At 42.7% G+C, this 14,771-nt stretch overlaps 1 protein-coding gene across 4 annotated transcripts in view; it reads right to left on the bottom strand.

Moving 5' to 3' along the window:
- The window catches only part of Palld (palladin, cytoskeletal associated protein), a 384,981-nt gene that overhangs the window by 179,282 nt on the left and 190,928 nt on the right, over window positions 1-14,771 (bottom strand). For all 4 annotated transcript variants that reach the window (XM_040742243.1, XM_040742241.1, XM_013117199.3 and 1 more), the window contains 2 exons: window positions 14,215-14,356; window positions 13,274-13,297 (listed from right to left, as the gene is read on the bottom strand). In XM_040742243.1, coding sequence (XP_040598177.1) covers window positions 13,274-13,297; window positions 14,215-14,356 — 166 coding nt within the window. The remainder of the gene's footprint in view (window positions 1-13,273; window positions 13,298-14,214; window positions 14,357-14,771) is intronic.

Genomic DNA, 14,771 nt, shown 5'->3' with positions numbered 1-14,771 from the left:
TCCTTTGTCATTATCCACATTTGTGCAAGTCTAAGACTAGAGTGCCTGTGCTCCTCGGTAAGAGTGGTGATATTTCTGAGCGTTTTGTTTATGAGACTGACTGCAGAGGAGCCTTTCCTTTTGGATCCTGACTCTTTTTACAGCATCGCTTGCCAGAGCTAGCTGTCTGTGATGAGAATCACCTGCAGCATGGCCGGAGGTGCTGACTTCTCAGTCCTTTCTGCTCACCTAGAGCATGGCTAAGCAGTTCTGGCATGGAGCCAAGGGCTTTTTCATGCTTTACAGATGATTTTTGTTTTGAGAAAAGTTCTAAAAAAGTGATTTTCAAACATTTATTAGAATGAACAGGAGAAACACTTTATGTCCAATCTGGTTACATGTATATATTAATGTGTACATGTATGAGCAAGAGCACACACAGGTACACGCACATGCACGTGCATGCACACACACACTCGAGTGCGTGCATGCACACATGTGCACGCACAGTGGTAACAAATGTCACAGAAAACACTAAACAAGCACCCTACTATTTTTTCATTTATCTACATTTTGTCTGAAAAGTTTTGATTTTGTGTGTGTGTGTGTGTGTAACTCATGTGTGGGTGTCAGGGGACAACTTTCTGAAGTCCATGCTCATCTTTCCCCTGCAAGCATCTGAAGATCAAATTCAGGTTACCAGTCCTGTACCCACTGAGCCATCTCATTGCCCACCCCCTTCTTTTCTTTTGTATTTTTAGATCTGGGTTTTCTTTTCTCCTTCCTTCCTTTCTTTTTCTTTTGTTCTTTTGTTTTTTCAAGACAGGGTTTCCCTGTTGTCTTTGGAGCCTGTCCTGGAACTGGCTCTTGTAGACCAGGCTGGTCTCAAACTCACAGAAATCCACCTGCGTCTGCCTCCCGAGTGCTGGTATTAAAGACCCTGCTAGATCTGGGTTTCTCTATGTAACTCAGGCCATGATCCTGCTGCCTCAGCCTTGATAGTTCTGGAATTACAGGTATGTACTACCTGGCCGTGCTTATTTTAAAAACTGGCAGTTGCAAAAGAAGGCTAGGCTTATAGCTCCTTGGTAGAACACTTGCCCAATATGAACAAGTGCCTGGGTCTGATTCTCAGCACTAAGAAATAAAAGATGGTCACTATCCACTTTGATGACTCACTTTGAACCGCTATCAGAGCAGCAATTGAAAAGCTATGTCTCTTGAGGTTGACAAGATGCCTCAGAGGGTAAAGGTGCCTGGTGCAAAGTCTGGTAGCATGAGTTCAGTTCTTGAAACCCACATGAAGGAAAGAGAAAAACAACTCTTCAAGTGTCCTCTGAAGTCCACAGCTGTGGTCTCACCCCCAAAATAAGTTGTAAAATGTGAAGAGAAACAAATAAACACTGCTTCATAGCCCTGAACCCCGTCCTTAATATCCATCAATCTTGGATGTTTGAGATATTAAGGGAAGAGGTAGAGATTTGGGTTTGAAATATGCTGACACATTTAAAGGATACAATTATTTGGTTAAAAAGTTCGGCAAATAGAAAGAAAATAACAGAATGACAGAAGTCGCCTTGTATGTCTTGATGGTACTTTGCAGTCTAGGCTTTCCAGGTGAGGCAGAGAGTGTCGCAACAATTCAAGCTGGGGCCTCTGTATCAGTATGATCATTTATTTTGTAAGTGAGAAACTACTTGGAAAGGTACAAGGCACTGGGAGGTTTTGTTTTGTTTTCTTGTTTCTGTTTTTAATTTTTAATTGAGCATATGTGGTTATGAACATAAACAGAGAAGGGTAAATAAAGCCTAGGATATTTGTGTTCTAAGAGAGACTGGTTCAAAACTCTCATTCCTTCAGGTTTGATATCAAGAATAAGGCTAATTAGTATTGCAGTTCAAATTCTTACAGTAGGCTACTGACCAGGCACCAGGTGCACTGCCCAGTTCTAGACACAAAGCCTCTATAGTTGTTCTGGATTTTTGTTGTTATTGTTGTTTTCCACATTAATGACATAGGGAGCCTGGTGGAAAGGAAGGCAATGAAAGATTTAAGCTTGGAAACAGAGTTTCTTTATGCTTAAAATTCTAATTAGTTTTCTCAATATCCTGATAAACTAATGGTTCTCAAATGCACAAGGAGATAGCTGAATGTCCCCTAATAAGACATCAGATCCCTAGGATCACTCATGAGTATATTATAATGTGGATATTATGGCATTAGAGAAAATGAATGTCAGATGTCATAGCAGCATTATTGGTAATAGTCAGAACCTGGAGACAATTTAGATGCCCCTCAACCAAAGAATGGATAAAGTAACTATGGTATATTTACGTAATGGAGAATTACTCATCTGTAAAAAACAATGACATCAAGAAATATGCAGACAAATGAATGGAACTAGAAAAAAATCATCCTTAGTGAAGTAATTCAGACGCAGAAAACCAAACATGGTATGTACTTACTGCTAAGAATATGAGATACAAAGCAAAGGATAGAGAGGCTACAATCCACAATCCCAGGGAAGCTAGGTTACAAGGAGGATCACCCTAGGAAGGGGAAATAGATGAGATCTCCTGGGTAAACTGGAAGTTGGGGGTAAAGGGGTAGGGGGTTGGGGGTTGAGAACATGAAGGATCAGGATAGTTGAGTTGTGGGGAGGGGGGTTTGGAGAGCAATGAAAGAGATATCTTGATAGAGGGGGCCATTATGGGGTTAGGGAGAAACCTGGTAATAGGGAAATTCCCAAGAATTCACAAAGATGACCCCAGCTAAGATTCCTAACAAGAGTGGGGCCAGTGCCCATTGGCCTTCAGATTGGTGACTACCCTAATTGTCATCATAGAACCTTCATCTAGTGACTGATGGAAGCAGATGCAGAGATCCACAGCCAAGCACTGGGCGGAGCTCTGGGAGCCCAGTCAAAGAGAGGGAGGAGGGATTGTATGAGCAAAGGGGTCAAGATCATGATGGGGAAACCCACAGAGACAGCTGACCCGAGCTCATGGGAGTTCATGGACTCTGGACTGGCAGCTGGGAGCCTGCATTGGATCAAACTAGGCCCTCTGCAATTGATGATGGTTGTGTGGCTTGGTCTGTTTGTGGAGCCCCTAGCAGTGGGATTCACATCTATCCCTGGTGCATGAGGTGGCTTTTTGGAGCCCACTCCCTATGGTGGGATGCTTTTCTCAGCCTTGATGCAGGGGTAGGGGCTTGGTCCTGCCTCAACTTGAGGCTTTGTTGACTCCCCATGGGAGGCCTTGACTTTTCTGAGGAGTGGATAAGGGAAGGGGTGAGGGGAGATGGGGGTGGGTAGAGTGGGATGAGGGGAGTCAGGGGGGACTGTGGTTGGTATATAAAATGAATAGAAAGTTAACTGAACAGGTATCTTTTGAAGTTGTGGAAAACATCCTCAGGCAGTAGGCTACCTCAGAGATATGGACTTCATAGCATTAAGTGTGTTTGTGTGTGTATGTGTAAGGGCATCTATGCATGTGCACAGAGACCAAAGAAAGAACTCCAGGTATCCAGATCTATCCCTGCTCTCTTCCTCGTTCCTTTGAGACTGAGTTTCTCACGGACTCTGGAGCTAAGGTGGACTTAGTATTCTGAAGCATGGCTTTTGTCTCTGCCCAGCACCGCGCTTGGGTTATAGATGTGTACACAACCGCACTCGCCTTTTTATGTGGGACCTTCTGACTCAAACTCAGATCCCCATGTTTGCGAAGCAAGTGCCCTTACTCCCTGAGCCATCTCTCAGCACCCTGAAGAATCCTAAGGGATGGAGAATTACTCATCTGTAAAAAAACAATGACATCAAGAAATATGCAGACAAATGAAAGCTTCTGCTTTCTCACCCTTTCTAAGACTCCAGGCTTTTGTAAGTTATACCTCCTTAAGAAAACACCAGGCCCTGTATGCATTGCCTCCTCTTAGGTGAATGGCAAGGGAGAAGAAAACCGTATGTTTTCTTGGTCCTGGTGTGATTTGAATACACAGTGAAGACCTGGCATTGGTAGCTGAGGTCCTGCTGGCCAGGGCTTGGCTTTTGTGTCGCCTGAATATTCAGCTCTTGCCCGTAAGCAGCACTTTCTGAGTCTGCCTTCCCTTTATCTGCAAGGTCTACGCTAGCATGTGCTTTCCTCTTTCCTCAAAAGTTGGTTGGAGTTTCCTCTGTTAGCAACGAAAGTGAGATCATTTATTGAGTATTGCTTTATTAGTTTCTTTTGTTTTGCTCATGGCTCATGTTCCCAGCATTTAATACACAGCAGCCTCCTCAGAATTGTTATTGCATTTTGTGGTTGTTGTTTTTTTAAGTAAATGCATGAGTAAATTTAGATAAGAGGAAGAATATTTTCTCAATTAAACAAACAACCCAAAAGGTGTATTTCCCTACAAGTTTCCTTTGCAATTCCAATCTGGTCAAACAGGACTTATTTTATATGAATTTTCAGAAATACTGTGTGTAAAATGAGACATAGTCCTGCATACTGTTGTGACCCACTAGATATTTAGAAAAGTTATGACTCAGAGAGCAAGTCACAAACAGCATTGGGATGTTATTGTGTGACATCACAGTGACTCTTCTATTTGGTCAATTCCATGCACCCAAGGTTGCTTTCTTGCTTCTCTTTGAAAAAGTCTCTTAGTTGGGACAACCAGCCCATGCTTTAAGGGGTGAAGGAGCATCATGGCTTGCATGACTTGGACATCATTAAATATGAATCATGCCACAAGAAAATGAGGTGCACTGGGTTATAACATGGAAATTTCATCTGATTGCAACTTACCCTACAGCATCTGTACAGGAAACTCTGGTAAGAACTAAAGTCAGGGAATTATCAGTTGTGTAGGGAGTTAGAGACAAGCTGGTCTGTACTAAAAAAATAAAATAAAAACTGTCTCCAATAAAAATGGAAAAGTCTGTGGTTACTAATAGTCTTAATTGTGATCCCTTTTAACCCAATTTCCCCAAATATGACTTCCTGATTTGAAGGCATCTAATAAATTACTAAGTCAGAAATTATTTTTATTGGTAGTAAATGCTTTTTAAAATTGCCTAAAAATTACTCAGTTGCAGCAGAAGGCAGGCATGAATTCACTCAAGGTCTTGGATGTATTTAACACTTGGTAAAATACAAACACACAAACAAAAACAGAAATTTGCAGAAATTCAAGCAGTGAAGAGTCAGCAAGGGTGAATTCATTTGGTTCCCTGGGTGACTCTCAGGACATTGTTTCATACATGTCCCTTTGTAGCCTTTACAATTTTTATCTGGAGTCACTAACAGCTTTTACTTTTCAAACTACATGGTTTGGCAAACACAACTAATTAAAAGAAAAACAAACTGCTCTGGCTAAACTCTATGAAGAAGAAATCTAGTGTGTTTAAAAGCAGCGTGAGAATTGATACATCCTAAGGATTTTTAACGGCAGTCATCTCTGTTCACATAGAAGGATGTTTAAAATGTGCAGGGTAAGGCCTGCCAATGAAATGAAGTCCTGTGTATTTGTCAACGGGAAGACATAAAACAATACAAACACATTAGAAATAGCTTGTATATCTTCCCCAACTTAATCCTCTTTCTCTTGAGATAATATTTCCTTTGATGCTCTATGCATGCATCCTTTTAAAAATGGCTATCAAATACATATATATCTTGGCTATCTAAAGAATTGGACAGTAAGTGCAATGTTGTCATTGTTAAAAACAAAACAAAACCTGCAGCTACTATCTTGAGCCATAAACTAATATCATCTTTCCTGAATGTTTCAAAACAAAACAAGCAAATGAAAAGCCCACAAGGTACTGAACAGGCACCATTCTGAATCCTGGAAAAGGTGAGACTTGTCTGGTGGGGGTAAAGTGTGGGAAAGAATCAGACACCTAGCAGTCACTGGTGATGGAATCGGCCCCAGCAAATGTCGTGTTCCTAAGTTCAACATGGCCAAACCTCGGGTCTCAGGACTGGGACAAGACGGACCACTTCTGTGGGGGCAGCACAGTGCCTTCTGCTGCTCCCGGTGTCCATCGGTGGATGAGAGATCAGGACAGCAGAACTGGGAAACTAGCTCTGCCACCTAGCCATTCTGTCATCAGGGCAAAAGATGGGAAGGAACCGGGGGGGGGAGGGGAACAGTCGGGGTGCAGACAGCCTCAGTGGGGCTTTCTCCTGACTCACACCCTGCAATCTGCAACTGGGGACCTGCCCTCCTCCCTGGTGCACAGCTGGAGGCTCCCTTTGATCCTCACTTCCTGCTCACCACATCTGTTCTTACTCTTTCTGCTTCAGCTCTCTGGTTGTGGTGAGGAACACCCCCTCAGAGATGGTGGCAAAACACTTCTGAGACCTTGCGAGTCTGGGAATATTTTTACTACATCTTCACACAAACCTGGAGATCTGGGTAGATTTCCAAGTTTGAGGGAATTTTGCTTTGGAGGCTTTTGCTTCTTGGTCCCTTTGTGTCTAGTGGGGCTGAGAAGGTCAGAGACTCTCTGAGATCCCTGGGAACTTGTTTGCTCAGTGGTCTCCTTATCCTGGGTTTTGTGAACTCCCCAGGGATATGCGCAGCTCTGAAATTATTTCACATACTGCACAGTTGGTGTGCATTTTCAACGCAGAAGGGAATGGCTTCACATTGGGGGAATCTGGTTGTGTATACACTGTGGTGTGTGTGTGTTTGCAAACATTCTTTTGCATGTGTTGGTGCATGTTGGGGTCAGGGGTGGACAACAGACATCTTCCTCAGTTGCTCCCCACCTTATTTGTTGAGACGGCATCTGTCATTGAATCTACCGGTCTCTGATTGGCTACATTGGCCGGCCCCAGATCCCAGGGACTCACCTAGCTCTGCTGCCCAGCCTCAGGGTTATGGACAGGCACTGCCAAGCTCAGCTGCTATGTGGGTGCTGGGAAACCTGAACTAAAGATCAAAATCCAGGCTTGTGCAGAAAGCGCTTCACTGACTGCGCATGAAGGGAAGTTAAGAATCACATATCTGACAATGCCTTTGTCCTCCCACAATCACAGTTACATAGTGTCTCTTTGAACTTCTCTGCCCTTCCTGCTGCTGTTAGATTTCTCCATGTATGCTCTGTGGGACACTCCCTCAGTTTTTGTTTATGCTACCGCTTCTTTTTTTTTTTTCCTTTTCAGGATATTCTCCACTTTTTAAAAAATAGCCCTTTGATTTTAATTCTTGGGTCACTGATTTTATCATCTGTCGGGGACTACATTTTAAGCGCTTGCTTCATTTTCCATTTTCCTCTCTTTGTAAATTTGTTCTCTCCAGCTTGCTCTTGGGGGAGTGGCTTCTCTAGACGTATTTACTTCTGCTTTTCTGAAGTGTTTCTGAGCTGACTAGAGATTTTACCTTTCCCTGTCGTATAATTTAGGTGGTATCTTCGGAGAAAAACCTCCAAAACCACTGTCTACCTTTTTCTCCTCTTGAAGTGTTTAGATTGCCCAGAGAAGAGTTCTTTAGTCTTTGCCGAGAAAGGCAAAGTCTATAAGCAAACATTCAAGAAGGTGAATACAAGAAGGGGTTGAAGTATCCCCTTCCCCCCTCTCCTTCCTTCCCTTTCTCCATCCCCCCTTTCCTCTTCTTCTGCCTATATATTTGGAAGTCTTAGGGCAGCGCTCATCGTTGCTCAATAGTTCTTTTTATTATTTATTAATTTATTTTTAGGCAGGGTTTCTCTGTACTGTACTGGAACTCTCTTTGAAGACTAGGCTGGCCTTGAACTCACAAGGAGATCTGCCTGGATCTGCCTCCCGAGTGCTGGGATTAAAGGCGTGTGCCACCAACGCCCAGCTCAATAGTTCCTTATGTTGACTTTTTAAACACAAAGTCTCACATTCAGCCTGAAACACATCCATTTGGCTTGACTGGCTGGCCAATGAGCCTTAAGAATTCATCTCTCTGCCTTCCTAGTATAAGGGTGACAGGTGCACCATGGTGTCTTTCTTTTCTGTGTGGGTTCTCAGGATCCAAACTCAGGTCTTCAGGGTTGACCAGCACTGTGGCACTTTATTGATGGGAGAGCCATTTCCTCCTTCCTTCTTCCTTCCTTCCTACCTTTTTCCTTCCTTCCTTCCCTTCTTTATTTTTTCCTTCCTAACCCTCCTTCTCTCCCTCCCTCCCTAACCCCCCCCCCCTCTCTCTCTCTTTCTCTCCTCTTTTATTCTTAATTTTTTTGAAGCATCTAGTTCAGGATGGCCTAGAACTTACAATCTCATCACTCAACTTTTTAAATTTTCTTTTCAATGCACACTTGAAAGTACCTTCAGCCTTCCCCCCTTCCTCTCAAAGATGAAAGTAAACGGTCTTGGGCTATGAGGCCTTAAGTATATTATCATAGTTTTACAGTTATCTAAGCCAACAGATAAGCCTGATAGCTGCATGAGTTAGGTAGTTATTCCCATGGAAGTTTATAACTTCCATCAGAACAAGTTAAGTGCTGTCAGCAAAACATATATGCACTAAAAGAAAAATTATCCCTTTGTTCTTCAATAACCATAATTGCATTTTAATGGGTGTGAGCATTTACTGGGGACTATATAATGGCTTTGCAATCAGATTGACTATAACAAAGTTCATTTCTAAATAGTTTTTTTAGTGTCATATACCTATCAGTTTTACAAAAATGTGTTGTCCCACAGAACAAAAAGGATGGCAACCCAGTAAAAATATGAATAATTTTAGTTGGTTGGTACATTATATCTGTCAGACTTCATGTATCAAAGTGTTTGTGTTAAAAATTCAAACCTGTGATATATCTATGACAGTGTGGAGAGGCACTCTGGATGCTCTTCTCATATAGTAAGGGAAGAACAGGTTCCATATTGGATAGTTTTGTCATACACAGCCCCTATTTTAACCTCAAACTTAATCTTAAGTGTGTAGAAGCTGCTGACTCCAGAGTAAGCATCTACACAGTTGCCTTTCACAACTCAGCCCTTAGGACATTCAGCTAATGGAATTTCCCTCACATTCTGAAGCACACAGTCAATGTGTGGACAAAGATCTAGGAGAGGTTACATTGCTAAGCTGAGAGTCATACTGGAAAGAGGGATAATAATTCATAATTTTTGAGAAAGGATTTGGAGAGACATCTCAGTGATAAAGCCTATGCTTCTCTTACAGAAAACTGGTGCTCATTCCCTAACACCCACATGAGGCAGCTCACAACAACCTGAAATCACATACACTTCCAGGGTATCCTATTGTCTTTTCCGGGCTCCTGAGGTACTTACACACATGTGACATACATGTACACACACACACACACACAAATAGAGTGTGCGCGTGTGTGCATGCATGAGTCTCTCTTTCTCTGTGTGTATGTGTTTCCCAACTCACTTTTTTGTGGCTTTGATTTTGAATGGCATTAGTCCATTAGACAATGCTATAGAAGCAATTCAAGACAGTTTGTGGCTATTTCCAGACAGCTGAGTAACAGCTGGAGCACTAACATCTGTGAATGAGTCTTCATCCTCCTAGACCAGACTTGTCTTTGAAGGATCCGATCAGGGTAGAGTTAGAATGTCAAGAAAGGAGGTCAGGCAGGTAATATGACAAGCCGATGTTGTTCTTACGTAAGCTGACTCGCTCTTAATTCACAAAACAGTCTGAAAAGATGTGTGATGAAGCTGACTGCTGTCTAGACAGAGAGGGGAGTGCAAAACACATTAGAGAGACGCAGCAGCACAGTAGTGACAAGAAAAACCTGCTCCAGTTGCACAGACGCATGGGGGAAGGAATCAGCTAGTTCCTTCTTTATCTAAATATCTAATCCTAATGGGCCCGTATCTAGATCCTCGGGAATTTTCACTTTATTTTTAGAGCCTTAAAGCATCTGACTCATCCATAATAGGGAGGACGAAGAGGAAAAATAGATAAGAAGAATGGGGGAGTTGATGGAGAAAGAGGAAGGGAGGGAAGAAAGGATGGAGACAGAGAGACTGATGAGAGACCAGGAAAGAGGAAGAGAAGAGAGAGCAATAAAATCGGTTTAAATATTGTTCCAAATTTCAAAGGCTATTTATGTTTTAGCATTTGGAAAACATCCCTGACCGAGTCTTATAAAACTTATCTCTTGCCTCAGATGTACTATAGCCATGTGCGTTTTTCTGTTTCTATTTAACAGTGGTTAAAATCCAAATATTAGAGAAGCCAGCCCCCTACATTTATCCTATGGAGATGAATATACCAGCGGTTAGATCCAGCAGTCAACCAGGTCATGTAAGAGAAGGAAGTTGTAGTTTGAACACACACACACACACACACACACACACACACACACACACACACACACACACGCACACACGCATGCACGATATGGAAATTTCAAGGTCAACACAAGGGAAATATTTGGAAATTAGGAAATAAATCACACCTAGATTTGTTAGGCATACTCAGCTTTGTTTAAATACAAACTTGCTTTACAATAGGTTAGTCTAGTTCATATTCCGTCTGATTCACACAAGCAGTCACACGAACAGTCACTCCTGCGCTAATTTTTTTATTTGTTTAAAAAAGAACTATGACCATGGATTTTATTTAATACTGCATGACAAGTGTGGACTTCCCAAAGTGGAGTGTATTAATGCTGCATGGGAAAAATGAAAGGAAGAGCTCTAGTAGCTGTGGTAAATAAAATGGTGTCAAATGTATCAGAGGCCAGGAGAAGTCTGTCTTTTTTTAATAGTGCCTGACTACATTGTTTTCTTATAGTGAAAAATTTTCTTGAAATTTGCCAAGGTACACTTGCCTTTACCAGACACTGCTATTATGGCTGTGATGGGGGGGGGGCTTCTGTCCTCTTAAAATACTTTCAGATATAATTAAAGCAAGAGAAGAATAAGGGAGTTCAGCAAACATGGTAAGGAAAATCTTGTACTGAAGAGAAGTGCCTTCCATGCCCTCAATTTTCAGCCATGACACCTCTGTGTTCACCCAAAAGACATTCCAGTGAAATCTACAGGGAATCCGGAACAAATTTTATCAAATAACTCATGACCAACCTCATGCTTGTTAAAAGCAAAACAAGCTGCAACTGGAACACAAAGACTATACTACAGGAGTGGGGAGAGAATAGAGGCAGGGTGGAGGCTGTTTCCATGATCCTTCCTCATCCAAATTTACTTGTCTTCAGTACACTCTGAACGTTTTCTTTTCCTTTTTGGGGTGTGTGTACATGTGTTGTGTATGCATCTATGAGTTTGTTAGTATGGGAGTGTGCTCTTGTGTGTGTGTGCATGTCCGCAGAAAACAGGAGTTGGCATTGGGTGTCTTTCCTCGATAGTTCTCCACTCTTTATTCATTTATTTTTAAGTAATTTGTTCATCTTAATTTTGTATGTACTAGTGTTTGCTTGCATGTCAGTGCACCATGTGAGTGGAATGGCTGCGGAGGCCAGAAGAGGGCAGTGTAACCCCTGGGATAGGTACAGATGGTTATGAGCCACCTTGTGATTGCTAGGAGCCAAACCAGGGTCTTTGAGCTCTCTCTCTCTGTCTACCTTTACTTTGTAAAACAGGCTCTCTCACTGAATAAATCTCACAGATTAATAGGCTAGTTGGCCAATAAGGGTCAGGAAACCATACTTTTCTGCTCTGCCTGTTATTGGAGTTACAGTCACCATGTCGGGCTTTTTCTTTTTGTGCTGATTCCTGGGATTAGGTCTCAGGTCTGCACATTTATCACAGCAGGCACTTCGTCCCTTAGCTTCCCTCTGAATGCTTCCAATGCTCAAACACACACGCTCTCAAAACTAAACCACACAAGTGCAGACCGATGATTTGAAAATTAAGATGGTAGCTAACACATGCTTTTCTGGCCTCAGTTACAGAAGACATCTGACGAATTGTCCCAAATACAAAGTGTAATACCAAAAAAACAAGTTTAAACCCATCCAACTTTAGAATATTTTACTGTTATTTGTACTTAAACCACTGGAGGAGATAACTTGCCTATGTTATATGTAGTGGCCAAGGGAAATATTCAGTTTATCCTTTACGACAGACAATATGCCTACTCACCTTCTACTATTAGAAACAGTAAATGTAAAAGACTCACCCTTACCACCTGTATTGTTTCTATATGAACTCATACGAAGGATTTATCCCCAGATGTCCCATAGCACTATTCAATTTTATGCAAAGACACATCGCAAACAAAACATGGAGTGGTCTGTCTCCACAGCCTGGAAAGTGACTCCAGTTTTTGATGTGGTGTCTCCGACACTGAATGGGGTGGCATGCTCTAGTTGTAACTCAAAGCCACTAGATCAATTCCAGTCACTCCCTAAGGATGTTAAGAAGTATCTTTTAACTCTGAGTCCTAATAAGAGTGCATTCTACTTTTAATGACCTGATACTCAGATGTGACAGGCGCAGGGGCAGAGCACAGTACTGTGATCTGCTAGCACTAACAGGGACCTTCAAATTCCCAGGCAAGGGTCAGGGCAGGGCCATGGCTCCCAAGGCACATTTGGCAGGATCTGCTTGCTGCTGCAGCAGAAGCACAAACAGCAGAAACAGGGAAATGCCATGTTTTTCTAACCTCTGTGAAGAAATAGTGGGACTGTGTTTTGTATAGTGGGAAAAATAGAAAAAGAAAACAATCTTGAGGTGGTGGTGGGGTGTGCATACTATGAAGTACCTGGACACACAAATTTTGGGTTCATGGGGAGTCATAAATGTACAAGAGGTCAAGGGCAGAGGAACAGTTGGCCCCCACACTCCTGGATCACGGAGCACGGGTGAGGTCAGATGATCTGGTAATGAAGAGAGATCCCAGCGCATGGTGACTTGCCTCAAGCTTGTAGAACAGTAAAAGTTTATGACTCTAGTACACAGATGAGAGATGCCTGGGGCATCACTGTCTCCTCTTTGGGCTCACAGGCACTTTCTAAGCCGTGGACTATCTTGCGTGGTGGGTTTTGGTCAGCAAAAGCCTGCAACAGATTTCTCTTTTCTACTGGGGCTTCAGAAAGGTTTTCTTTTGGATTATGAGTCTAGTTAGCCTTCTGAGTATAAAATACTTCATTTGAAGAAGCCTTACGTCACCAAGGCCAACTTTCTTGTCTGAGCAGCATGTTTTACTAATAAAGATGACGAGGACTGCAGTGGACAGACCCCATGATAAAGAAGACATTGTTTTGAAGACGGTTTCATGTTTCTAAGGAATTGCAAACACATCATTCTGTGCGGTGTGTGGCTTGAAAATAGAAACAAAGATCTACTGAAACCTCAAAGATACATTACCCCCAACAGGAGAAAATGCTTACCGGGTTCAGCTGTTGATCTAGGTTCTGTTTGCATGAGAAAAGAAAAAAATGGGACAAGTATTAGAACAGGGTCTGGGGATAATTAACCTACCGCTTTGCTCTGCTCCCATTGCTTTGGCTAGGCCGTGTGTGTGGAAATGGTGAGGACCACCTCGGCATGGGACAGAGTTGAGGCAGCAGCCGTCCAGTTTACATTTCCACAGTACAGAAACATTGTGCACTGGGAAGTGTAAGATGATGTAATTCCAGACAGGCTTCCGACTTGTGAGCCTCTTAAAATGATTTGCCCAATTATGCGAGTGTGTGAGAATCTTTGTTCTAAAGAAAAGATCTATAGATGTCATCCACTTCAAAGAGGCTGCTGTGTTTCTGTTCCCTCCAGAAAACTGAGGTAGACCAATTCTTTTGTATACTTCACAAGTAGCATTTTGGAAGGGGTAGTGGGGGCAAATTCCAGCATTAACTGCCAACTCTACAAACATCTTGAGCAAAAAAAGAGCATCTACTCCGGGCCCCTTTAGTGCAGGCAGTGTTCCGTCGTCTAACAATGAAGGAACAGTTTGAAGGCATTATTTTAGAGAATTAGGCATTTCCTTTTAGGCACTCCAGTTGACAAACCAGCATAACACCATGTGAGCAACACTGTGTGACCAACAGTAGTTGGATAATGAAATCGATATGGAAGGATGATACTAGAAACTCGACATTCACATTGGTGTTTTTCATCAGCACAGGAACAATCACAGAGGTCTCTTTGATCCCATATTACAAGGTGTTGTGGCGGGGAGGGGCTGAGTCACACAGATTAACTTCCTCCCGCTCATTATGTTTATCTAGTCTCATCCCACCTTGAAAATACAAAGCAGCTCATCTGAGTTGAGTTCTTGTGAAGCCAGAGAAAATCAAACGGAAATGGGGGGAGAATGGACACCTCTTCTTACTTTTCTGGAGAATTCTGAAGTCTGGAGAGTCTTGGATTTCACTCCCTTGCCGGAACCACTGGACCTGCATCGGGGGTGCCCCTCTGACTCGGCATTCCAGGACGACCACCTGGCCCTCGGAGGCTGCTGTGTTCTGGAGTTCCTGAAATTTAAGAAGCGAGTGGCCCTCCTCAGACTTCACATCCCCGTAAACAGTCTCACAATAGAGAAGAAAGCTGCCAAACCTTAGACAAAACCCCAAACACAGAGGAACAAAACCGTTGTCAGAAAATGATCCCTGTGGACTCAGGTGAGGATGAACACCTTGTTGTCCACTGGTCACCAGCTTTTCATGATTTCTGGGTCATGAGATTAGGAGAGTTTACCCTAAGGCCTGTGGCACCCTTGTGGCTGTTTACAGATTTGCCCGGGCCAGGCTTCTTGTTTGTGGAATGTGGTATAACAGCTGCCACTTTCCTTTATCTACATTTAATGGTAAGCTGGTGGAATGCAAAACTCTCGAACGATTATATTCCGCATGACAGCAGGTCCTTAGGGAAGCCAGAGAAGAGTAAAAA

This window comes from Mesocricetus auratus, unplaced genomic scaffold (assembly GCF_017639785.1).
Source record: "Mesocricetus auratus isolate SY011 unplaced genomic scaffold, BCM_Maur_2.0 Super-Scaffold_6731, whole genome shotgun sequence".
NCBI classification, from domain to species: domain Eukaryota; kingdom Metazoa; phylum Chordata; class Mammalia; order Rodentia; family Cricetidae; genus Mesocricetus; species Mesocricetus auratus.
This window is presented reverse-complemented; position numbering and strand designations above follow the sequence as displayed.